We start from the raw sequence: 26,579 nt of genomic DNA, 5'->3' as shown, positions 1-26,579 counted from the left end.
GTTATTTGTCTGACCATAGCCCTTCAGCCCAGGTGAGCCTTCCATTCTTGCCTGACTTACATGCAGAAGTCGAAAAGGAATGGAAGAGGCCGTTTTCCTCTTGCATTTATCGGTTTCAGCATACGAGTTATGCTAATATCGAGGGCATCCACGAAAACGGCTATGAGAGGATGCCCCCTGTAGAAGAGACGCTGGCTAGCTATCTCTCTGTGGGGGAAACATCCTCTCTTAAATCTCCCTCTTTGCCATCTAAGCCCCTCAAGGCTAAATCCCGCTTAAATGGTAAAGCATACGCAGCAGCAGGTCAGGCTGTGGCTTCGTTGCACACTTTGGCAGTGCTTCAGGCTTACCAGGCTGACCTGCTGAAGGACCTGGATACAGGCGAGGGCCTTTCAGCTGACCAGGTAGCCGAGCTGCGCCGCACCACAGACTTCTCTCTCCGTGCTACCAAGCAGGCCGCCTCCGCCATGGGTAGGTCTATGGTGGCCATGGTGGTAACGGAGAGACATCTGTGGGTGAACCTGGCAGACATCGGGAGGGAAGAAAGGGGGTTTCTTCTCGATGCTCCGGTCTCGCCTTGTGAGCTTTTCGGTACCTCCGTCGAGATGGTGGTCGAAAATTTCAGGGAGGCAAGGGCGCGCTCAGCTGCCTTTAAATCCTTCATTCCACGAAGGTCCAGGTCTGAGCCCGAACAACAAAGGGGTCCTGGCCCATCTCGATCTGAGGATCAAAGACGGGCACAGAAGGCTAGTGTCGCGGCTCACACTCCTGCCCCGCCTAAGGGCAGGGGCAAGAGGAATCGTGGGTCATGAAGAGGTAAGCAGGACCTGAGGGATGTGATTCAGACGAGGCAGCATTCTCGTCTGGATCGGAGCGATACCTAAGTAGTTACTCACTTCATTTGGATGTTTTTAACTTCTGCTTTTATCCTCCCCTGCCTAATTCCCCTGTAACCACCAGCTCTCCACCTGATCGAGGTTAGGTGGAAAATCTCTCACATAATAGTCTCCTATGCTGGACCTATGATGTTTTTGGTTGGTCCTATATTCATAGTAACCACCTTACTGATGGTCCGGACCTAAAGGGGGTGACCCGTAAGCAGGACTGAGGGGCCTCCTGGCCGCTTAGCGACGTCCAATGGGAAGGTGGAGGTGGTAGTTACGGAAGTCTTTCTGTAAGTACTGCCTCAGGTGATGCTCCCCTTGCTTGAGGTTTGGAAAATTGGAGCTGGCCTCTCCCGTGCGATCCAGCGCCTCTGCAATGCTTAGGAACCTTTCAGTACACACGCTAAGCCTGTGTACTTTCTCAAAACCAAATGGTGGTCAGTGTGCACGTGAACACTTTGCGCTCTGTCTGAAATCCACGTAAGTGGTAAGTGTGCACGCAAGACTCTGCGCACTTTCTGAAATCCACGTAAGTGGTAAGTGTGCATGCAAGACTCTGCGACCTTTCTGAAATCCTGTACGGTAGGAGTTACGCGCTCCGCTTCGTTCCCTTTCTTAAGATGATTAGCCCTGGGTTCCTTGGGCTTCATTCAGCCAGTGTGTATTTGTTATACACCTCAAGCATCACTTCCCTCAACATGAGGGGCTGTTTGGGCAATTCTCGTGGTAGTTTAGCAGCGCTCCCCTTTTCCAAAAGAAAAAGGGTCGCCTATGAGCGTGCTACTCCAAGCTCGGAGTCCTCCTCTCATATGAGACTGAATTCTCGTTTTTTTCACCAGAGCGCTCCAGTACTACATACTGTTTTTGAGATGCACTGTGAGAGCAGACATCCTGTTTAGGCAGGGGCTGAGGCTCGGGGAATGGCGCCTTCGCACCAAGGTGATGAAGCAGAGTTGGAGAGGTTGGCCAGACTTGGGTGGATCGGTTTGCGACTCGAGAGAGCATCGCACTATCCCCTCTGGCTTCCTCTGATTCATCCAGCTCCACTGGGGCTGGATGCCATGGTACAGGCGTGGCCAAGGCTTCATCTGTACATTTCTTCCTCCAATTGCTCTGCTCCCGGGCCATTCCATCTATGAGCTGCTCTATCAGAGTGCCACGAGAGCCCCTCCTTAGAACAGTATTTGTAAATCCATGCTATGGTAAGTGTGCACGTGAAGTCTTTAAACACTTTCTGAAATCCACACTGTGGTAAGTTCGCACACTAGTACTCTGCGTTCTTTCTAACCGCTTCGCGCGGTTGCTTCGTGCCCTTTCTTGAGTCGGTTAAAGCCCCGTTCATCTTGGGCGCCACTCCACCCAGGTATCCTCTGATACCTATCTAGAACAGGGCGTTGCTACTAGAGAACTGTTGAGACAGCTCTTTCAGCAAGTTTTTGCGAAAGTTAGCCGTAGCCCCTGTGTGACAGGCAAGACTTGGTAAAGAACATGCTAGGTTCTTAGCCATATCCCTTTAAAGGAATCTTTTGTGATTCCAAGCCTTCAGCTCTACCCCGGGCCGAGGCCCTACAGGTAAGTTGGGTATGTAGCTTAGGCCTTTGGCCGTAAGGGATAATGTCATGGACAGCCGTCTAACTGTCCCAGGGGTGACTTGCAGTGACATGGTAGAGTTGGTACTTAGTGTTTGCCATGATTCTGGCCTGCACTTGACGGGGAACGTCTCAGGTTACGAATGTAACCATGGTTGACGGGGAACGTCTCAGGTTACGAATGTAACCATGGTTCCATGAGAGGGAACGAGACACTGCATCCTCTAGCTCCCAGCCATGCTTCGGACGCAAGCTTCACGAAGAAGATAAGTGATGGGTCGGCCAACACATTGGCGTTTTTCAAAGTATGCTTCAGACACGGGTCACGACGAGGTGTTCCCCAAAGCGACTCCTAGAGGACGCAGTGTCTCGTTTCCTCTCAGGGAACCATGGTTACATTCGTAACCTGAGACGGTTTGTAGCTTACTGCATTGATAAATGTCTTTTCAAAGTTTTTAAAGTTTTCAATTGTTATGTTGCCTTTTTTTTGTTTTTTTGTAGTATTCATTTCAAATTGTTAAAGGGATAGTTCACCCAAAAAGTTAAATTCTGTCAATAATTACTCACTCTCATGCCATTCAAACCCATAAGACCTTCACTTATCTTCGGAACACAAATTAAGATTTTTTAATGAAATTCGAGAGCTTTCTGACCCTCCATAGACAGCAAGGGTCCAACCAAATTCAAGGCCCATAAATTAAGTAAGGACAGTGTTAAAACAGTCCATGTGACATCAGTGGTTCAACCGTAATTTTATGAAGCTTTTATTCATTCGTGTTCCAAAGATGAAAGAAGGGTTTGAAATGACACGAGTGAGTAATTAATGTTTTCATTTTTGGGTGAACTATCCCTTTAACTTATAGAATTTCATGTAATAGGTTGCCTTTTTTAGGTAGGTCAACTGTTTTTCTAGGAGTCCGTCCAAATCAAAAATCTTATTTGGAAAGTGAGACAATTTTTCTATTCTGAATTTTTCTTGCTTTGTTCTGCAGTATTATTCCTGTAGTACTGTGGATAGTTACCTATGCTGTGATGAGCAGGTGTGTTGTGATGTGGACTTTGAAAACCATCTCCATTCTCTGCCGCCCCATCCTCTGTCCCAGAGCTGTGAGGCCGAGAGGGTCGCCGTAACCGGCTGTGACCTCTTCCTCCAGGTTCTTCAGTGTTTAGCCACTCATCACAACCCCTCTCCTGAGCAGAAATATTAGCAAGAGCTTTCAGCATACTGGGGAGACTTTCAAGTCTCTTAAACGCTATTGTCTTAATTCTTTTGGTAAACTAAACACTTTTAGGCTCCATGCATTCAGGACTTCCCTCAATAACAGTAAAAGAGATTAAGGAACTATTAAACTCTGCTAGATTATCTGAGCCATCTGCCTCACATACTGTCCTTTATGGTGTTTCTCTAACAAATAGCTAGAGATGTTTATGTCTGCTGAAGAATTACACTGGTTGAGCAGTGGAGCTACACGCCCCATGAGACTGCAGGGTTTAGACTAACAGCTTATAGTTATTTGATTTCTTCAGTCTAATTAGTGCAGGTCTGTGGTCATTCTCACTGATAATATATAATTAAAGGATCATTGTTTGGGATATAAGGGATTACAGCAGTTTATATATCAGATAGAGGTTAATCATTTCCAGTGGGGCAGAGTTTTCACCTGTTACTGAGCATAAGCCACTTTTAAAGACATGAGAAAAAAAATGTATATCAACTTCAAATGCTATCTCTTAAAAACACCCAAATAATTCAACATTTATATACTGTTACAAAAGATTTCTGTTTCATATAAATTATGTCCTTTGAACTTTCTATATATCAAAGAATCCCAAAAGTATCATGGTTTCCACAAAAATATTAAGCTGCAGTGTTTTCAACTCTGATAATAATAAGAATTCAGCTTTGCCATCCCAGTAATAAATTACATTTTAAAATATCTTAAAAAAGAAATTGTAAATTGTAATACTATTTCACAATATAACTGTATGTTATTGTATGTATACTTCTTTCAAAAACATTTAAAAAAAACTTTCTGACCTCTTATGTTTAAATGGTAGTGTGTATAACTCAAAAAGAGTGTTATTTCTAATTTACTTAGACAAAACAATATAACATTTTAATATTAGCTATTTATTAGTTACTGGCCATAGCATGAAAATAATCATCAATCAACAATCATCAATAATAAATACCAATATTAGCAAGAATCCTGATGAGTTCATGATGAGTTCAATCCAGACAGATTTTCAAACATTTCAAAGTTTAAATGCTAAGCTAATTGTAGGAGTGAAGCATTCAAAATGACAAAATCATTTTTCTGAGAGAAAGTTCACCTTGCCCTCTTTGGCAGCCATCTGGTACATGCTCTGCTCGTCCAGGCTGAGGTCATCAGGCAGCGCTGGTGAGGATGACTTATCTGAGAGCTGCTCCGACCTCAGAGACGCCTGCTCCAGTTCAGCCATGTGGATCTGCTGTGGGCAAGAATTTATAGCATTGAGAATTGAGAGGGTTTTTACTCATTAAAATCCTTCCCCACTATGTGGATTTCTGTAGACTTTTACTATATGCCAGTCGACCAGCTTTGTGGAGTCTGCAGAGTGCTGAACTGAGTTTGAGTGATAAAACTGTCAACAGGGACTTTGGATTGTTGTGGACAGCATGGTTTATGTCTGACAACGTGATGATGCCTTTCCAAAGAAGAAATCTGGCTAATTCAAGAAGAGAGACATTTAGAGTCAAATAGAGTGAGTGGGATAGAAGAGCTTGCAAATCAGAGATGTATGGAGAGCAGAGACAGGGGAGTGGAAGCAGACTGATGGACTGACATTGTTGACAGCCTGGCAGAATGGCGAGATGACAGGTGTGAAGGTTACGACTTGAATTATTTCTTTCCTCAACTACCCCTGTACTGTCCTTCACTCTGATGATCTATCTATCTATCTATCTATCTATCTATCTATCTATCTATCTATCTATCTATCTATCTATCTATCTATCTATCTATCTATCTATCTATCTATCTATCTATCTATCTGTCTATCTGTCTGTCTGTCTGTCTGTCTGTACTTACATATGTACTTGCACCGTATTCACTTCATCTTGATATTAACACTGAGTGATGTGGCATTTATGAGGGAAGCTAAAAGAGTGGTTGATTGATGCAGGCGAAAGAGTTTTGTTTACATGTTCAGAGCTCACCGAGTTGAGCCAGATTTCAAAAACTTTTGAGGTGCCTCGGACGTGTTTTCCAACTTCTATTGAATTTTCTCCACAAAGGATTTTGCTGAGCGGATACAGTGTGTGTGGAGTGTGTGACTGTGAAACGTGTGTGTGTGTGTGCAGGTTTAGCCCTCTGCACAGCTGCTCTTTTTTAAAGTACATCTCTGCCTGTCATTTAATAAAAATAAATAAAAAAAACAGTAAAAACATTAACATGAAATTAACTAAATAAACTATTTTCTATTGTAATATATGTTCATTTGTAATTTATTCCTGTGATGCAAAGATTTTCATCAGCCAGTACTTTAGTTTTCAGTGGCACATGATCCTTCCGAAATCATTCTAATGTGCTGATTTGGTGATCAATATATATATATATATATATAAACTGCTCTCAAGATCATTTGATTTATTATTATTATATTTTTTTTCAATTAATTTTCATTTTAAATCTTTAAATTCAAATGCCATCATATTTGCTAAAGTTGAATTAAAAGTCATTCTCTATTTCTTTGCGAAGATTTAGATGTAGGTTAGTGTTTAAGATTAGACTTCTTAAGCTCAGGATTGCATTAGCAAACACTGACACAGCTCTAGTGTGTGTACCTCTTGCGGATGAGTCCTGCAGTCCTTGCAGACGGGTGGGGAGGAGTAATGATGGAAGACGGAGCCAGAGAGGTTGTCAATCATCAGCATCTCCCCTTCAAACGAATCTTTGATGAGCAGAGATACACTGTCCAGCCACAAGTTCTCCTGGGATACAAACACATATCACCAGAGTTAATAACCCACAGTTATTAACAATAACTCACTATAGTAAGTGCAGGGCCAATGACTGGGGTTCTGGGAACACTTTTCCAAAAATCTATGATGAGGGAGCACACTAAGTCGGAGTAGTTGGGAACTGTATTTCTATAACATTTGGATGAATTGAAGTATATCTTATAGGAATGCAACATTGTAATTCAATATAAATAACGACAATAATTAAAATGTAATACTTATTTTTATAAAAATAAATACTATATAACCATTTTTGTGCAATATACTGTGCATCCATGATAGTGCACTTTGAAATAGTCCTTGCACTAGAAAATAGAACACCCTAACCACCTGTGCTCTCTCTCTCTCTCACTCTCACACACACGCACACACACACACACACACACACACACACACACACACACACACACACACACACACACACACACACATTAATAAGAGGGTAGGGTCAGTGAAAGGGTCTCCTTCACTGTCACAGGACTGGTCTTAATGACGGCGTATTACAGCAGCAGAGCTTTAAAGAGCAGCTGTGCAGAGGGCTAAACCTGCACACACACACACGTTTTACAGTCACACACTCCACACACACTGTATCCGCTCAGCAAAATCCTTTGTGGAGAAAATTCAATAGAAGTTGGAAAACACGTCTGAGGCACCTCAAAAGTTTTTGAAATTTGGCTCAACTCGGTGAGCTCTGAACATGTAAACAAAACCCTTTCGCCTGCATCAATCAACCACTCTTTTAGCTTCCCTCATAAATGCCACATCACTCAATGTTAATATCAAGATGAAGTGAATACGGTGCAAGTACGATCCCAGAACAATCTTCTGAGAGGGGGACTAAAGATCTGACCATTCAATATTCAGTTACCCAACAGAGCAATTTAGAAAGCAGTCAAGTGAAGAATCAATCTAACACAATCAAAATGTAGCGTTGTCTAATAACAGTCATTTATTTCTCCAGGTAATTGTGCTCTTTGCGTCACTACCAAACGCTTTTTATTTCCTACACCAATAAACAATTAAGTTGAAATGACTAATTTCGAGGTAAATGAAAATTGATCAGGCTGGCCTGCCTGCTAATCCGAAAGTGCACTTGGTTATTAGCGAGCAACCTCTCATGTACAATAAACAGGATTAACAAAAGAGCTCTTACAAACACCAGCAAACCTCAGCACATCTAATAAGAGTTTGACAGCAGGACTTCTCACTTTAGGCCTGACACTAACTCAAGGCTGCTATTATCCTCAGAAGATTAGCACCTAGCAGTGGCCAGTGTTACAGGATCACATACACCTCTGTTGTCCAGAGGTTTAAGTGACCAATTTATGGTTCCAGCCATGACGAACAGAGATAATGGCCCGCTTGGGTCTGGTTACAGCCAATGCACAGGGCGTTACGGTCACAGCCTGTAGTGCGAGGACAATCATTTTCAATATAGCTCTGAGTACGAGTGCCACATTTATGGGTGTTATAGTCTCACCTGTGCTGGCATGGGTCATAATTCGTATCAGCCAGATGGAGCGGGGAAATGCTGTATAATTGGCAGGGATGTCGTTTTAATGACATTTCAACATATGGTAGTATCAGTGTCTCAACATATGGCTACCTCAGCGCTCCTCAAATCACAGGTCTCCATAAATCGAAGCGCAAGAGCATGTACACCTCCAAACCATCTCATTTAATGAGCTTTCTGGCGGCTTCCCGGTGGCAAATCACTCAACACGTGGTGCGAACAGGTGTGAATTGAAAGAAAACCAGCATCTGCCAGTTTTGCACTTTTCTGAAGGTTGTGTTTTACAGGTAGATGAATCAGCCGGAGACGGTCGTGAATGCGATACAAGGCACAGTCTGACTCTAGCCTGTTCGGCGCTTTCTCCTCTGCTGATTATAACTGCGGTTTTGCACAATGCTGATCATGAGGGAAATGATGTGTTACTAGGGACCTAATCAGTACATGCTGTTTCCCCTCCCAGACCGACACATTAACGCAGACTGAGTCTCATTCACTAGCTGTGTGTACTCACATATTTGTGCGTAAAAACTGTGTAGCACGGTCCAATCTTTTTAAGCTTTTGAAAGAGGTCTCATACAGCCTTAGTGAGCATAAATTTATCTGATACTTTAAAAATACAGTAATATAGTAATATTGTGAAATAATATAACAATTCAAGATACCTATTTTCTATCTGAATATATATAATATAATTTATTTCTGTGATCTTTTCTTTTTTTTCAGAAATCTTTTATAAAATTCAAAAGAACAGCATTTATTTGCATTTTTTTTTCTCGACAATGCAAAAGTCAAACTTTAAGTCAAACCTTAAAGGCTTTTAAAACTTTTTATAAGTCTTTGTCAAGTCAACATTCAAAGCGGTTTTTGAGAAACTTTAGCTTTTCTTCACATTGAGTTTCTTTGAAGTCAATCAATTTTAATTCTATGTCTTTACATTCAAATTCAAATTCACAATTCTTAATCCTATTTCCTCAAATAAATTCTTAATAATATACAACCCTGACACTAACCACATGAAATGGAAATAACAAAAGGACAATGCAACTCAAACCACTCATACACAAAAATAACATGGCATAATGACATGTAAAAAAAAAACAAAAAGAAAAAAAAAACAACAACTCCTATTCAGACACGTACAAGCTTTGTTACCCATTTTTCAAGGATACAGTTAAAATCTAATATGCATCCTCGACAGCATCATCTGACTCTTCTTGGCTATGGCATACCATGTGACCAGAAAAGCTGAAGTGCTTTAAGGACGAGAAGAGCTGTTGAACAGAAATGCCGCAGTCAGTGTGTCAGTGCGCAAGGCACAATTCAGAAGAGATGCCTAGAGTGGGAGGTGACTTCCCACTGCATTTAAAATATGTTCTGTTATAAATACACACTGAACTGTGCTCGAACTCGGGACGTACACCTCTCTTTCACAATCGGCTGCTCAGGTTTAGCCTTACCGGTGTAACAAATAACAGTATGTTTGTACTGCCAAATCAGTTGCCAAAACAGCTTATCTTTGGAGAAATACAGTAAGAATAGTAGAAGATAAGGAACAGTGCAAAATAAATTCAAATATTATTCCAAAATACACAGAAAAATATAAAATCATTATTATAAAGTGTAAGTAGAGTAAAATAAGATTACAAGAAGTTCAAGTTTAGTAAACATGTATATGGCTTTCGTATGTTTATATCCATCCTAACACCCAACAGCAGAATTCATTTTGTGACCATCTGTGAATTAAACACTTAAGCAAAAATGAAGCTCATTAATGACACATTTGCATTCCTCATGTCTCTAACCTTCTTCCGTTCTACTTTCTCTCTCTCTCTGTGTCTGAGGAGATGAAATGCTTTCAGTCTGCTGACATGGCTTCTGCTTGAAGTCAGACTAGTTTTTCCAATTCCTGTTCTGCTGACTATCATGCATACACCTCTTTCCTGTCTCTGTGTCTGTCTTTGTCTCCTCCTCTCCATCTCTCAGCCCCAAACCTGCAGGTAGTGATAAGGACTGAACTCACTGCATGGAAAGCCGTTGCTATCTGTCTAGTCTCTGGTGTTTGTGTACGCCTTTGTGCCTTTGTGTTTGTCACTATCGAGCCTAGACCCTGAACAGGTATGGGACATCCCTTCCGGCAGGCAGTGATCTGTGTCTTTGGATCTTAGTATTCATATAAACAAATACCAGCACTGGAGCTAGTTTCAGCACATAACTGCACTGCGACAGCTTAAGACATCAGCGTATCGAAGTCTTTTCAGAGTTTTGGAGACTTGTTTGGTGCCATTCACTAGACTAAACGTCTAAGGAGAAAATGTGGACGAATTTGCTTAAAAGATCACCAACAGCTTCAAAGCAACAGCTATAGTATCTGGACTGATGTGGCACTTTCCATGAATATGGTACACTCATATGGTATCTAATACTGTTTTTATCAAGCATCAAGCACCCAAACCCCCTTTTCTCTGACAACAAGTGGATATGTTGGACATGACAAACATCTATCCTCTCTTACCCTATGATATGGGTTCATAACAATTTCTACGTTTTTACAAATTATGCTGACCGCAATCAGGCAACAGCTCATCCTTTAAAACTGCAACCAAATTTATAAAAAAAGTGAAATAATAAACTTTTCATAAATTAAATTAAAATTTGACTAGCTAGCTAGTGTCTATATGAAAAACAAATATGTATTTTTATATATTTCTTTTCAAAGTGACTTGTGACAAGTAACTATATTCATTTAATAAAACTACAAACCTGATAAAATTATTAGAAAGAAAAACAGTGTTTGTATGAAAAAAATCTAATTTGTATAAAATAAAATAAAAAACACTGCATTGAATTCAACCCCTCAATTAGCATTCCGTTCCTTTCTCTCTCTTTCCTCCTCCTCTCTTTTCCTCTTCTCTCGGCAGTTACATAATCTGCTGCAGATGCTAAAAATGGACAGGTAAAGACAATTATAGCTCCACAATAGCTGCCTGACAGTGAGTCATCATGGCTTAAGTGTGTGTGTGTCTGTGTGTGTGTGCAAGTGCACCACAACATTTGTCAGTACTCTGTTTTTAGCAATGTAGTCTTGCATGTGTGGAATTTTTCTTTCCTGGTGGATCTGGTTCAACAGTTAATCATTTGATCCTTAACATAATTACAAAATTGGATTAATTGTAGTTTAGTGCTTTTACATATCTAAGAGAACATTGCAGACTGACACAACGTGTTGCCATGGCGACAGAACCCAAGCTGGGGCGAGTCCCGAGGCTCTATAATGAAAACGTCTCATTCTGTGGCTTCTCCTTCCCCCTTATTATGCCTCTTTTGCCCTTTTTAGCAGACTAAAATCATACTCTAACTTTATAAGCAAAGGGCACTAAGATTTTTCCACGCATGATGAAATGATTGCTACAAAACACTACAGACACTACAGAAATCATCCATCCATATACAGCTGTAGATACCACATGATGGTACAGATTTGCCATTTGCTAGAGATTTTGCTATAGGGGAGGTTATGATAGATGTGTCAGTAGTTAAACAGCATCACTCCATTAATCTAAAGTACTGTAAATGCTGCAAAAGTTTGGTCACTTTTCATTCTTATATGCTGATTTGTTGCTCAAGAAACATTTCTTATTTAAATGTTGAAAAAAAAAGTTGTGCTGCTTAATTTTAAATTTTTAATTTTAAACGGAATCCTTGTGTTATTTCAAATAAACAAATATATTAAAAATAAATATACTTTAAATAAATAAACCTTTTGAATGGTAAGGTGGGTTAATGTAAGATTTATAATAATATTACTGTCCTCAAGGATGCATTAAATAGATTGACAGTGGGTCAGTGGTTCATGTAGGTTGTCTACAAACCAGAATGTTGGTGGTTCAATCCCCGGCTCCACCTGACCAAGTGTCGAGGTGTCCTTGAGCAAGACACCCAACCCCAGCTGCTCCCGACGAGCTGGATGGCGCCTTGAATGGCTGACACCGCAGTTGGTGTGTGAATGAGTGTGTGAATGGGTGAAGTTGAGGCAACTTGTAAAGCGCTTTGGATGGCCATGTGGTCTGTTGAAAGCGCTATATAAATGCAGTCCATTTACCATATAAAATGCAGACCCCGATTAATATTTTGAATTTACAGCATAAATATAACCATACTGTGATATTGGATATACCATAAATGTGATTTAAACTCACTCCATGCTACAGCCATTCATGCATGAATACATCCAACCAAATCACATACTCAACAATCCATTCCTCCATTAAAAATCAGTATCACTCCAATCATCAATCACATCTACAGTATCCATCATTAATGTGGCCATCCATTCAGTCAAACCTTTTCTTGATTGATAAATTCCTCCATCTACAATCTATTTGTGCATATCTACAATACATCCATCATCCATTAGTCTTTAGTGACAATTTATCCTTTCTTAATTTCAACTGAATCATCAATTCATCAATCTAATGCCTAATAGCCCAATCTCTCATCTACCATCGAACCGAATCATAATATTTATGAATGCATTCCTCCATCACTAATCTGTTCATCCATCCATCCCCTGCCATCACTGTATGTGTCGGACTCGTACCTGGGCTGGTGAGTAGAGTTTCCTGGCGCTGTTGGGCTTGTGAACCCCTGGGAGTGTGCTTGGGGAGTGAGGTGGAACAGTAGAGCTGGGTCCAGCCCCCTGATGCCCCCCACTGCTCCTCTCCACTCCAGACCCCCCTCCTCCGATGCAGCAGAGCGTTCCCTGGGCCAGTTCCAGTTCAATCTCCGCATCCATCTCTGCCTCCTCCTGGGCTTCTTTGTTGGAATCGTCCAGGTGTTTCATCAGCACTGCCACGACCACATTGATGAGAACGAACTGGGCCGTGAGCACGAAGCTCACAAAGTACAACGGAGAGATGAATTGTAGGCTGGGATTACAGGTGTATTCGCCCGCTGGGCATTCTCGAAGAGTGTCCTACAGGATTGAAGAGAGAGTTACGATAAAGATATTTGAACTTTTTATCACAGTTAGTTATGCTCAGTTCCTTTGACTTGGTATATATGTATACAGATCTGCAATACTTGATCACACTTCATTTAGATCTATTTTCATTGAAGGACTCCAGTGATCAGCATTTCTATAATCAGAGGTTTTGTCTTGTTTTCAAGTAAAAATAGCGAAACATTCTTAAAATATTATTTAAAAATACATCCTTAAAATACTTTATTTATTAAGATTATTTAACTGAAAAAAAAAACATTTTATACTAGAAAACAAGACAAAAATACTGATTAAATGATTTTTGCACTGTGTCTGATTGGTCAATAATACCAAATAACTTTTTTTATTTTATGGAAATGTTATTTAACAGCAATTTAGTTGTGTGCTGAGTACTTGGTATCCAATAATGAGACATTACACTTGATAAACTGCACTGTAATAAGTCGATTGTTTGATTGTTTTTATTTTTTTTAGAGGAAAAAATTATTTAAAATAAGACATTTACTCTTTAAAATAATAAGCATAACAAGTGGTGTTTCAACTTAAAATGTTTATGTTCGAATGGGGTAAGAAAAAGTAATTCAATTCACATATTCTCTTAAACAAACATAATATAAAATACAATACAATACAAGTCTATGTAAGCTTGTTTCCACCATGGGATAAAATTTTTTTATTTATTAAAATTGTATTTAAAAATGCATTAAAACTTTATCATCAAAAAATTCTGAACTTTTTACATTGTGTTGCTGTTTAATAGCAGTGTGGCTGTGCACTGAACACTTGACACCCATTTCTGAAAATAATACTAATTACAGCGAACAAACTCTAGCCATTATAAAACCATTTTCCATGACCTGAAGTTCCTAGAGGCGGCAGATCACCAGTTAGTGTGACAACTATCTTCCCCTTCCTCCTCTTATCATCTGCAGTTTGATTAGCATGAGCTATAGGAACAATAGGAACAAATTCCAGAAAGTAAATTTATTTTGATATAACAAAGACTTTTTTCCCCCCTCCAAAGCTGCCGTGAGTGAGAGGCAGCTGGACGCAGGCTCTGGCAGTAATTTTGCTTGGCCAATCATGCGTGTGGTTGAGGTTCGGGGCGGTGGATTCTCTGCAGGTATGTAAGAACTCGGCTTGTAATTTACAGCTCTGATTATGGTGCTTTAGCTTCCAGGAGACCACTGCAAGCCTCAGTCAACCATAAAACTCATTGTGTGTGTGCCTAATGGGGGAGCCTGTCACCCTCCATCAAACCCACCCTCTGGTGTGTGCGGGGCGTTACACATTGATATCACGCCAATGTGTTCTCATTTATTCTGGTGCGCTTTACTACTGCACTGAATATGCTGAGCTGGTATTTCTTCCATCATATACCTCTCATATAAATGGCAGGTTTGAGGGAGAGGAGATGAAATGTGGCAGGTTGTCTTTACACAGGCTGATAAGAACTCATTCCTCAAAGACAAGTGTATTAAAGACGAGAACGACACAGAAAGACGAGAGAAGCAATGATGAAAGAGGCTATGAAGAAATACCCTATGAAGCAAAAGGAGGGACCAAGAAAAGTGCAGAAAAATGGTGAGAAAAGACTGTAACATTGTAGATTTATAAGCGGCTACCTCAAAGCACTCCTCATGGCAACCTATCCTGGTCTCTTTTCTGCCGTGAAACATCAGAAACCTTAAGCGTTTTGCTTGTGAATGTTTCTTAAGTGTCTAGTTGTCAGCTTCCTCTGTTGAATATTCTGTGCTTAATGGGTGCTAATCACTTACGATGGGCACCTTTTGCCAGGGCTGATTTGGTCTGCATCACTTTATGAGATGGCAGTGTTATATCTTATACAGAAAAAGCAATAAAAAATACAATAAAAAGTTTTTACCGCATTTGGTTTTGTTTTTTTGTGCTATAATGAATGCAGATACAGCATTGGAATATGGTATTATACATTGGAATATTTTGCTGAGCTGTCTCTTCAGTTCTCTTCAGTGCCAGAAAGTGACATCAGCAATGTTCTATGTTTTATGGTGGAATAATAAAGTAAAATGCAAAGAAATGTATTCATTTTGATTTTGCAGTATAAGCCTAATGCAATTATGGCTCTGTTTATTATGGTCTTGAATTCGAATCTAAACTATATTTGGTTTTGAACTGCTGATCCATGCATTTATCCACTAATCTACAAAATCCCAGGAACAACAGTGGCAGATGTAGGGATGAAGATATCAAATTAAACATGCCAGCTCATTTAAGATCTTGAAACAGACAGCAAGAATGACTGTTCAGCTCATAAACATGAGCCTATGATGGTCAATATTTAGCCACTGAATAATTCATAATCATTAGATAAGTATTCTCCATGTCTGGTCATCTGTGCAACTACACTGACATTAAAAAGATTGGTGACAGTATGATTTGTAGTAACTGATTTATTTAACATAAATGTATACTTTTATTAAGCAATGACACATTAAATTGATTAAAAGTGACAGCAAAAACATTTATAATGTAACTTAAAAATGTACCGTGCTTTACACAAAAATATTATTTTTAACATTGATAAAAATGTTTCTTAAGCAGCAAATCAGCATTTCAGAATGATTTCCAAAAGCTCCAAGATTTCCAAATAACATTTTAAAATATATTAAAATAGAAACCCTTTATTTTAAATTGTAATAAAATTTCACAACATTGCAGTTCCCTTTCGAGGGAACTTCGAACTATGTCCTCTAGGGGCTCGTGAGAATACAGGTGGATCTGTCTGAATGGTTTAAAGAGGGACTTTCCCTTTCGCGCTCGTAAAAAAAAAAAAAAGAAAGAAGGGCGGCGGACGAGAGAGAGAGCCTCGGCAGGATGTTATATCTTTAACACTTTCTGATACTGAGGTTAGTGCTCTGCTGGGTTTTTACCCAGGAAAAGCAGGAGATATTTGAGGATGGTGAAAAAGCTGAGGCTGAGCCTTCTCAATTCTCCTGCACTGCGTATGTAGAGCTGTTGGAGGTTATTGAGCGAAAATTACCTTTTGACCATAACCCTCCAGCTCAGGTGAGCCTTTTATTTCTGCATGATCTCCATACAGAGATTAAAAAGAAATGAAAGATGCCGTTTTCTTCTCACATCCATCAGTTTCGGCATGAAAGTAATCTGCTGACATCGAGGTGATGCGTGAAAGTGGCTATGAGGGAATGATTTCAATGGGCAGGACTATGACGGCCATGGTGGCAGCGGAGAGACATCTGTGGATGAACCTGGCAGACATCGGGAGGAAAGAAAATGCTTTCTTCTCGATGCTCAGGTTTAGCCTTCTGAGCTTTTCGGTATTTCCATTGAGACGGCGATTTGAGAAGTTCAGGTAGACGAAGGCGCACTCTGCTGCTTTCAGATCCTTCGTTCCACGAAGGTCCAGGTCTGAGCCCGAACAACATAGGGGTCCTGGCCTGTCCCGATCTGAGGATCAAAGACAGGCACAGATGGCTAGTGTCGCAACTCGTGCTCCTCCCCCACCTGCGGGCAGGGGTTAGAGGAATCGTGGGTCAAGAGGAGGTAAGCAGAACCTAAGGGGTATGATCTAGATGAGGCAACGTTCTCGTCCGAATCAGAGTGATACCGAGGTATCTACTCGTTCCCTTTGGGGATTTTTAACCCTCTGGAGTCTAAGAGGTTATCAGGAAAAAATAGCCTCATGATGCGTATATGCGTTAATCGACTTCAGAGGGTTAACTTCTGCTTTTATCCTCCCCTTCCTAATTCCCCTGTAACCACCAGCTCTCCACCTGATCGAAGTTAGGTGGAAACCTCTCGCATAACAGTCTCCTATGCTGGACCTATAATGTTTTTATGGTTCTATGTTCATAGCAACCACCTGACTGATGGTCCAGACTAAAAGGAGGCGCCCCTTGAGCGGGGCTCCAGCGCAGGAGGGTGGGTGAGTAAATGTAACCCTCTCTGTATATACTTATGTCTATTTAATTGCTGGAGGTTACGTGTCTACTAATAAACTCTGTGAGTTTCCTTTTGCAGTGCTCAGATACAGTGTTTACTAAACACTCGCCAGCACCAGCCATCCGGATTCATGTTCCGGTATTAGGCGGCTGAGATCACAGGTTTCTGAGGGAGCCTCCTTGATCATCAGGCCTGGCACAGAACTGCAGGGAATTTTATGGATGTCCGGCCAGGTCATCCCGAGGGGTCTCCTGGCCGCTTAGGAGTGCTGTTGCATCTAGCGGGAAGTGGAGGTGGCAGTTACAGAAGTCTTCTTATATATGCTGCCTCAGGTGAAGCTCCCCTCGCCCGAGGTTTGTAAAATTGAGCTTGCCCCTCCCGTGAGATTCAGCGCCTCTGCGATGCTTAGGAATCTTTAAGTACACACGCTAAGCTTTGTGCACTTTCTCAAAACCACATGGTGGTCAGTGTGCACGTGACAGTTTGCGCACTTTCTAAAAATCCACAAGTGGTAAGTTTGCACGCAAGACTCTGCAAACTTTCTGAAATCTTGTACGATAAGGGTTACGCGCTCCGCTTCGTTCCCTTTCTTGAGATGATTAGACCTTGGTTCCTTGGGCTCCATTCAGCCAGTGTGTTTTTGTTTCTACACCTCAAGCATCACTTCCCTCTATATGAGGGGCTATTTGGGTGATTCTAGTCGTAACTTAGCAGCGCTCCCCTTTTTCCAAAAAAAAGGGTCGCCTATAAGCGCGCTACTCTGAGCTCGGAGTTCTCCTCTCATATGAGACTGAGTTCTCTGTTTTTTTCCCCAAAGCGCTCCAGTATTGTTTCCATAGATCGAGTTGATGACTCTCAATCATACTGTTTTGAGATGCAACATTCCATCTATGAGCTGCTCTATCAGAGTGCCACGAGAGCCCCTCCTTAGAACAGTATTTGAAAATCCATGCTATGGTAAGTGTGCACGTGAAGTCTTTGCACACTTTCTGAAATCCACACTGTGGTAAGTTCGCACGCTAGTATTCTGCGTTCTTTCTAAAATCCTATATGGTGAGGGCTTCGCGCGGTTGCTTCGTGCCCTTTCTTGAGTTGGTAAAAGCCCTGTTCATCTTGGGCGCCACTCCACCTATGTATCCTCGGATACCCATCTAAACAGGGTGTTGCTACTAGAGAACTGTCGAGACAGCTCTTTCAGCAAGCTTATGCGTAAGCTAGAGGTAGCCCCTGTGTGACAGGCAAGACTTGGTAGAAATACTAGGTTCTTAGCCATATCCCTTTAAAGGAATCTTTCCTGATTCCAAGCCTTCAGCTCTACCCTGGGCCGAGGCCTTTTAAATGGCGTGCGCCCTTGAGCACCCACGGAGAAAAACATAAATCGGCGCCTATGTCTCAGGTTACGTATGTAACCATAGTTCCCTGAGTAGGGAAAGAGACACTGCGTCCTCTAGCTCCCTGACATGCTTCGGACGCAAGCTTCAGATGAAGCAGATAGTGACATGCTCTCCCGGTGCTCATTTATAGTCGCGCCGGTAGTGACGTCGGAGGCTGTCGCCGGCCAACAAGTTGGTGTTTTTTCAATGTATGCTTCAGACACGGGTCACGACGAGGTGTTCCCCAAAGCGGCCCCTAGAGGACGCAGTGTCTCGTTCCCTACTCAGGGAACTATGGTTACATACGTAACCTGAGACAGTTTTTTACTGTATTTGTTTGGGTCAAATTTTAAAACCTTCATTTAACTAACTGTCCCTAACCTTTTTTTATAATAAAGTGACACTCGTACTATGTTTTTTTTCAGTTGTACCTTCATTATGCCATTCCAGTTGTCCCCGGTAGAGACCTGGAACAGGGTGAGGAACGCCATGCCGAAGTTCTCAAAGGTGGCATGCCGACTCATGCCCTCACATGGGTAGTCCTCGTTGCACACTGCAGAGAACAGACAGAGCCATAGAGAGAGTTTGTATTGTTGAATACTTTGTTTTGTGAATTTTTATCATCACCTAAATGTTTTGTCTCAATGGTACCTATGCAGTCATGCCAAATTCAGCTTTGAATTCAGAAGATTTGAACAGACAGAAAACCAGTGAGGTAGAGACAGAGAGAGAATGGGATTTTGAATGATAATAAGCATCAACAGGAGTAAAAGAAGAGTAGTATGTGTTTACCCAGCTCTCCAAACAATTCCACCCCCAGTGCAGCATAAATGAAGAACAGCAGCATGAAGAGGAGGCCAAGGTTCCCCACCTGAAACACACCAATCAAGACTGAAACCAGCGCACATGCACTCAATCCTTGACACAAAATACAGGCAAGCAGGCCGTCATATAGTAACACTGAATCAATTAGCAGATGCTTTTACCCATGCAAATAACAATTAACAGCCAATAGCGGTACCACAATCTGAATTGAGCTAAAGCTAGTGGGCAAAATGTTGAAGTTTTAGACTAAATCTCTCTAATCTTAAATCGCTAAATGGGGCTGCCCGGCATTCAGTGCAAACATTAATGTTCTTTTCTATAGTTCAAAGAAGATGGATCACAGTTCCAAGTAAAACACCTTTACCCTCACATTAACCCCACAGTGCCTCAATAAAAAAACATCACCCCTCGTTTTATGTTTCAACCTAACTAAATTCATGCAGATTTGCTTTTTGAATATATATTTCATGTTATAACAATGTTTACACATTTTTCTCTAAAACAGAAAGGGGAAAATTATTTTTGCAGTGTTTCTAAGATAAAACATTACACTGCAGTTAAATACAGATGGAAGAAGTGCCTGGAACAGACGTAACAATAACAAAAATCAATGTAATGTACATTTTAATGTCTCTGCCCCTGCAATTTGAGTCTCTCAGGAGACACAGTCTGTACCTGTTCCCCTGAAGCAAAATGAAGCAGAACAAATTTGTGATTTAACAAAAAGCTCATAAATGATGGATGGAACCGGCAGTCATGTCAGAGGTTCAGCTCTGGAACAGAATTAACTCTCTTAATGGAGCAAATGAGCTGTGTCCTCATGTAGCCAGAGCTAGGCTCACCACGCTAACGCTAACACACTAGCCTGTCAACAATATGTGTCTGGGACTTCAGGGTGTGTCCACTACAGCACAGGCATCTCAAAACAAAGAGATGAGATAAAGCCGAAGGCGACAAAGAATATAGCACAGGCGCTAACAGCTAGTTTAAAGTGCTGCTAATTAAGAAAACAGTGTGAGGGAGCTATAAACGTGCATAAACTGGTGAATAAAACAATCATCTTAGATCGTACTAATGTAATTTGTATAGTTACATGAATGCGGTTGGTCGTGTCGTTTTATGCAGCGTGCCAGCGGGTATGATAAAACAACAGCTGAGTTTATTACCATTTAATGCTAAGTAATGGCCTATCAAAGCTACAAACCAATGCTACAAAATAACAAAGACATTCTGGCTTCAAGATGTTAGGGGAAACATTACGACTTAACAGAACCAGGCTGCTTGTGTAAAAGCTGCAATACTGCTAAATTGTTTTGTTCCTTAAGTTAGCCTCTCCGGCAAATCTACAATGAGCCTATGGTGGTATGATTGGAAGGGTTTTACAAGCCTGTAATGCGCAAAATCATGGTTAGGCAGCTTCATCTTTCAAATAAATACTGTTCTTTTGAACTTTCTATTCAAAGATTCATGAAAAAGAGGATCACTGATTTAACTGTTTTATTAATGACTTTGTTTCTTAAGCAGCAAATCAGCATATTCAAATGTTTTCTGAAAGACTGTGTGACACTGAAGATTAGAGTATTAGAGTACAACATTAACAATTCGTCTAACTCTCGCACGGTTTTTTAAAACATTATCCTCACTTCTTTGTCCTCCTCCTCCCCCTCCTGCTTCATCTCTAATAGCTGATGACTTTGCAACGTTTTCATTAATAAAATTAAACACATTAGTGCACAATTTTCCACACCACAATCAGTCAAGCGCTTATCACCAGCAAACTTACACTCATTTACATCCTTCTCTTCACTCTGAGGCAGAAGTCCCAAAACTCATCTTTTCTAATCACCCTACAACTTGCCCGCTTGATCCTATTCCGTCTCATCTCCTTCAAGCCATTTCTCCTGCAGTTGTACCTGCACTCACTCACATCATCAACACATCCCTCCACACTGGTGTTTTTCCCTCATCATTTAGACAGGCACGTATAACTCCACTACTTAAAAAACCCAACCTCAATCCATCTCTTTTAGAGAACTACAGACCAGTTTCCCTTCTTCCTTTCATTGCAAAAACACTTGAACGAGCTGTGTTCAACCAAGTCTCTACATGTCTCACACACAACAACCTACTTGACAGCAACCAATCTGGCTTCAGAAGTGGACATTCAACTGAGACTGCCTTGCTCTCAGTTGCTGAAGCTCTAAGACTGGCAAGAGCGGAATCCAAATCTTCAGTACTTATCCTTCTTGATCTGTCCGCTGCTTTTGACACGGTTAACCACCAGATCCTCCTATCAACCCTACTGGCAAAAGGCATCTTAGGAACCACACTTCAATGGTTTGAGTCTTACCTATCAGATAGGTCCTTCAAAGTATCTTGGAGAGGTGAGGTGTCCAAGTCACAACATCTAACTACTGGGGTGCCTCAGGGCTCAGTTCTTGGACCACTTCTCTTCTCTGTCTACATGGCATCATTAGGTTCTGTCATTCAGAAACATGGCTTTTCATACCACTGCTATGCTGATGACACTCAACTCTACCTCTCATTCCATCCTGATGATCCGACAGTAGCTATTCGCATCTCAGCTTGTCTAACAGACATTTCTTCCTGGATGATGGACCATCACCTTCAACTCAACCTTGCCAAGACAGAACTGCTTGTGATTCCAGCAAACCCATCATTTCATCACAATTTCACCATCAAGTTAGGCACATCAACCATAACTCCTTTAAAAACAGCTAGAAGCCTTGGAGTTATGATTGATGATCAGCTGACTTTCTCAGACCACATTGCTAAAACTGTCCGATCCTGAAGATTTGCTTTATTCAACATCAAGAAGATCAAGCCCTCTCTTTCGGAACATGCTGCACAACTCCTTGTTCAAGCTCTTGTTCTGTCCGGGCTGGACTATTGCAATGCTCTCTTGGCAGGTCTTCCAGCCAATTCTATCAAACCTTTACAATTAATTCAGAACGCGGCAGCAAGATTAATTTTTAATGAGCCAAAAAGAATACATGTCACACCTCTGTTTATAAATTTGCACTGGCTTCCAATAGCTGCTCATATAAAATTCAAGGCATTGATGTTTGCCTACAAAACTACCACTGGCTCTGCACCCATTTACCTAAATTTGTTACTTCAGACTTATGTGCCCTCTAGAAGCTTGCGTTCTGCAAGTGAACGTCGCTTGATTGTGCCATCCCAAAGAAGCACAAAGTCACTTTTACGGACTTTTAAATTAAATGTTCCCTCCTGGTGGAATGACCTCCCCAACTCTATCCGGACAGCTTCAAGAATCGGCTTAAAACACATCTCTTCCAACTTTATTTGACCCTCTAACTTTAACACTCACTATTCTAATTCTATTCTTTAAAAAAATCTAACTACCTTTCTAATCTTTTTATATTCTATTTTCTTTTCATTAATTATGCAATTGTATGTGTGTGTGTGTATGTGCAAAGACCTCTAACACTAGCTTGCTCTATTCTTTTTTTATTCTATCTGTTTTCTTTATATTATATTATTTAAAATCCCATGCTAGGTGTACTGTACTGTGTTAACCTAACTGAGACTTGTTATAGAACTTATATATCATTGCTCTTTTTGTTGTTTTTGATTGCTTCCACTGTCCTCATCTGTAAGTCGCTTTGGATTAAAGCGTCTGCTAAATATATATATATATATATAACATTAGAAAAGAATAATTTTAAATTATAATAATATTACACAATATTACTGTGTTTTTGAATGTAAAAAGATGCAGCCTTGGTGATCATAAGACACTTCTTTAAAAAAAATCTTCCAGAACCCAGAGTTTTGAACAGTAGTGTACATCTCTGGCTTAAGGTGTGTCTACTGCAAAACTGCATCTATTATTTATTTGTAATTTTTAAACACCATATCAGCAGCAAGGCTGTCTTTGTGGTCTTCATGTGATGAATCACCTGTATTCCTTATTTATAAATTGCTTTTGATTAAAGCGTTTGCTAAATGAATATATGTAAATGTAAATTTAACTGTTAACAACATTTAAGATTAACACAATACATTCAGGTGATCCTTTTTTAAATAAACCAGTTAAGCATATCTCTGAATAAAACTATTGTCTATTTATATTAAAAATTGCAGTCCTGTAAAATGTGTATGCAAAACTAAATCTATAAGAAGACCATAAGAAGGTTAAATAATATAGGCTAAACTATAAAAGCCAATCTGAAGCCTACAGGGAATGAACAGTATCTGTAAGAGAGTTGTAATGGAAATGCACAAGAGTTTCTGGAAAGATGTACTAAATAAGAACTGTGTGCCTGAGTGGCTCTTTAATCAGCTGCAGCGTTAATTACCCTACAGATGCCATGGGGATAAGACATTGGGCCCAGCAGTAATGAACAAGGGATCGATCCCCACAGAGGTGTGACGCTTTACTCCACCCTGGAGATGTCTAGCCAGCAGCTCTTTCCTCAAGCAGTCACCACTCTGTGACTACATAGACAGCAACAGCATTCTGTATGTTTGATTATGAAAGGATTGCTTTATGAATCGTGCGTGCGCGTGTGTGTGTGTGTCTGAACCCATTTCTTTTCACATTACCTGTCATCTTTCTTCAAACTATTCCTCAAACTTACATGGGCGATAAAAAATTTCAAAGAGTTTCAACTTCTTTAGGCGCTTTTATTGGACTCATTCCTTTTTAATTTATTTTTTATTTGATTTTATCTTGTGCTTTAAAGCTACCTTTAAAGATGTGATATAAAAATAAAGTTTATTATTAATGTTTCCCAGTTGAAAAGGCAATGAACAAGATGAATGTGTGTGTGTGTGTGTGTGTGTGTGTATACAAAAGCAGGCACTTTATTCTTGCTTTGGGGTTATTATCTGTCCTAAGTGAGTTTGTGGTTCTATGAATCACCAAATTTCATGGGCCAATGAGCAGCCTGTGCTTGTTGTCGACACTGCTTGGATGACATCCTCTGCTCAAGCCAAAATATGACTAAAAGGGGGTGGGGTGACAATGCAATGCTTCATCAGGGAGGTTCATAGTGATATAATCACCTGTGGCAGGGCTTGAACCACCGTATCCAGCAGCGCTCTCATTCCCGTGGCCATCTTTAACAGCTTTAGCACTGTCAGAGAGAGCAAGAAAGAGAGTTACAGAGAGTTCAACAAGACAGCTCAGTGTGTGTGCATGTCTACGAGGCGTTGATCATTTCAGAAGAAGAAAAACAAAGAGGCCGATAACAGACAAGGACCCCCCCCCCCCCCCCACCTTGGTTTAATTCCAGTCTAAACGGCTAATGAGGAGAGAAGGAAAAGGTCAGGGCTAAAATTAAACCCTCACACTGCTGCCCTCTCTTCATACAGATGTAGAGTGATGGCACACTGACTCAGTGATGGCTGTGGACAACAGCAGGATTAAATACTAGATTAAACTCTTGACAAACAGATCAATCCTAAATAATACAGCACCACTGACCTGTGCAAAATACCATTTTGGTATGATGGAGTCGATATTTCTAAGCCTCGTATTGGGTAATGAGGCGAACGTAAGACTCATTGGCTATTAGGGGCTTATCAACACACGGGCCACTGATCAGGTGTTAGAGGCAAATGGGGAGGAGAAAATTAGAGATTTTGGGAGACAAATTGAATTTGGCACTGGAGATGAGTATTAAAGCAACTTTTTGTTACGATATTCTGTACATGAAGGAAACTCATTTTTATTTCAGGATGGCTGGTTGATTAAAAGATTAAACAGTGTGCTGAGACTGGATATAAAGCCCCTTGATCTGATCTGGAGGACACTGCAGACAAAACAAATAGATTTTTGTCATTTATTAGGATAACAGAAAAAAAAGATTGGCGGATATGTTAAAATACATTTGGCTGTGGTGCTCATGTGGGGGATCAAGTTCAAATCTGGCTCCTAACATTTCAAAGGCTCATTCCTTCTCTCACTCCCCATCATTTCCTGTTCCTTTGCTACTTGCCACTCAATAAAAACGAAAAAGGACTTAAAATAAATTAAAGAAAGATAAAAGTCAGGAGAGTAATGGCTGTGGTGTGTGACAATAAGCACTCACGGAGATTACGGCAGAATGGATGTGTGGCAGCGGCAATTCTAGGATTTCAGTCTTATCTGAACATGACCTGATGTGGGCTACAGAAATATTTCTTGCTTCAAGAGCAAGAGGTTCAGCTTGCTCCACTGATATTCGAATACACCAATCATACTGCATGTAATTTATTTATATATATATATATATATATATATATATATCACTAAAAGTAAAAGTTTTCACTGACTATAGTAAAAAACAGTTTGTTCTTGTATGTAACATAAATAATTAAATAAAAATATATTATATATATATATATATATATATATATATATATATATATATATTAAAAAAGAAGAAGAAGAATATATAAATATATAAATAATAATAATAATAATGAATAATAAATATAAATACAGAAATATACCATTATTTTATATTTTCATTTTTGGAGATAAGATTTTTGGACATAAAAAAAGATGCCAGTAATATACAGTATATATATATATATATATATATATATATATATATATATATATATATATATATATATATATATATAACTGGCATCTTTATTTTTATGTGATATCTCATTATTTTATAAACTACATAAACAGAAAAATCTAGATAAACTAGTTGGCCTCACTAATCCAAAAGTCGGTTATGGGATGACTGGTCGACCATCATGAAAAAAAAAAAAAAAAACCTTAGGTATCTTACTGAAGTCTCTCTTTTCGGCCAGCATGAGGAAAGTTTATTTAAGTACATATTTTTTGGGGTATGACTATTCTATTATGTATTTATGGGTGCTGAAACGTCCAGCAGCAGCTATGATGAGTGCTGTTAGCCAGTGGTCAGTGTCTGTGTTTGTGTAACTAACCACGTGCGATGCGCAGGACCCTCATGATGCGTATGATGGTGGGGTTGATGGGCAGGGCAGCACTGATCTCGATCTCCTCCAAAGTGATGCCCATGACTGACAGCAGCACTATAGCCAAATCCAGCTGGTTCCACCTGCACACATCCACAAGGGACAGATTTGCTCAGTAATGCAAAAATTCAACTTTCATGCACTCTAAATCCAACCTTCCCCTCTATTTTCATTCCACTCTGTTCATTTATTCCTCCAGAGAGGTGGCTTAAAAGAAATTAACATCTGAAGCACGGTCTGGTCAAACAGGCGGCTTGGGACCTGAATTGTTGCTGGGGACCACTTAATAACACCCAATTAGGGAGAATTAAGGACCCACTCCAGCAAAAGTGACCTCATTCACTAATGCAGGACGAGGGACGGCTCGTTTTTACACTACAGCACAAATCACAGTCGCCCACATCTGCGATGCTGGAACCAGCCGCAGCACACCTGTGTGCACACACCTCTGCCATCCA

At 40.4% G+C, this 26,579-nt stretch overlaps 1 protein-coding gene across 1 annotated transcript in view; it reads right to left on the bottom strand.

Moving 5' to 3' along the window:
* Positions 1 to 26,579, bottom strand: part of cacna1ia (calcium voltage-gated channel subunit alpha1 Ia) — a 163,981-nt gene that overhangs the window by 3,219 nt on the left and 134,183 nt on the right. The window contains exons 27-34 of the mRNA XM_059537517.1: positions 26,071 to 26,204; positions 24,187 to 24,257; positions 19,102 to 19,180; positions 18,741 to 18,862; positions 12,590 to 12,964; positions 6,300 to 6,446; positions 4,808 to 4,945; positions 3,496 to 3,664 (exon numbers count right to left, since the gene is read on the bottom strand). Coding sequence (XP_059393500.1) covers positions 3,496 to 3,664; positions 4,808 to 4,945; positions 6,300 to 6,446; positions 12,590 to 12,964; positions 18,741 to 18,862; positions 19,102 to 19,180; positions 24,187 to 24,257; positions 26,071 to 26,204 — 1,235 coding nt within the window. The remainder of the gene's footprint in view (positions 1 to 3,495; positions 3,665 to 4,807; positions 4,946 to 6,299; positions 6,447 to 12,589; positions 12,965 to 18,740; positions 18,863 to 19,101; positions 19,181 to 24,186; positions 24,258 to 26,070; positions 26,205 to 26,579) is intronic.

Source organism: Carassius carassius, chromosome 1 (assembly GCF_963082965.1).
Source record: "Carassius carassius chromosome 1, fCarCar2.1, whole genome shotgun sequence".
Taxonomy (NCBI): Eukaryota; Metazoa; Chordata; class Actinopteri; order Cypriniformes; family Cyprinidae; genus Carassius; species Carassius carassius.
The sequence above is the reverse complement of the archived record's forward strand: the minus strand, read 5'-3'. Positions and strand labels throughout refer to the sequence as shown.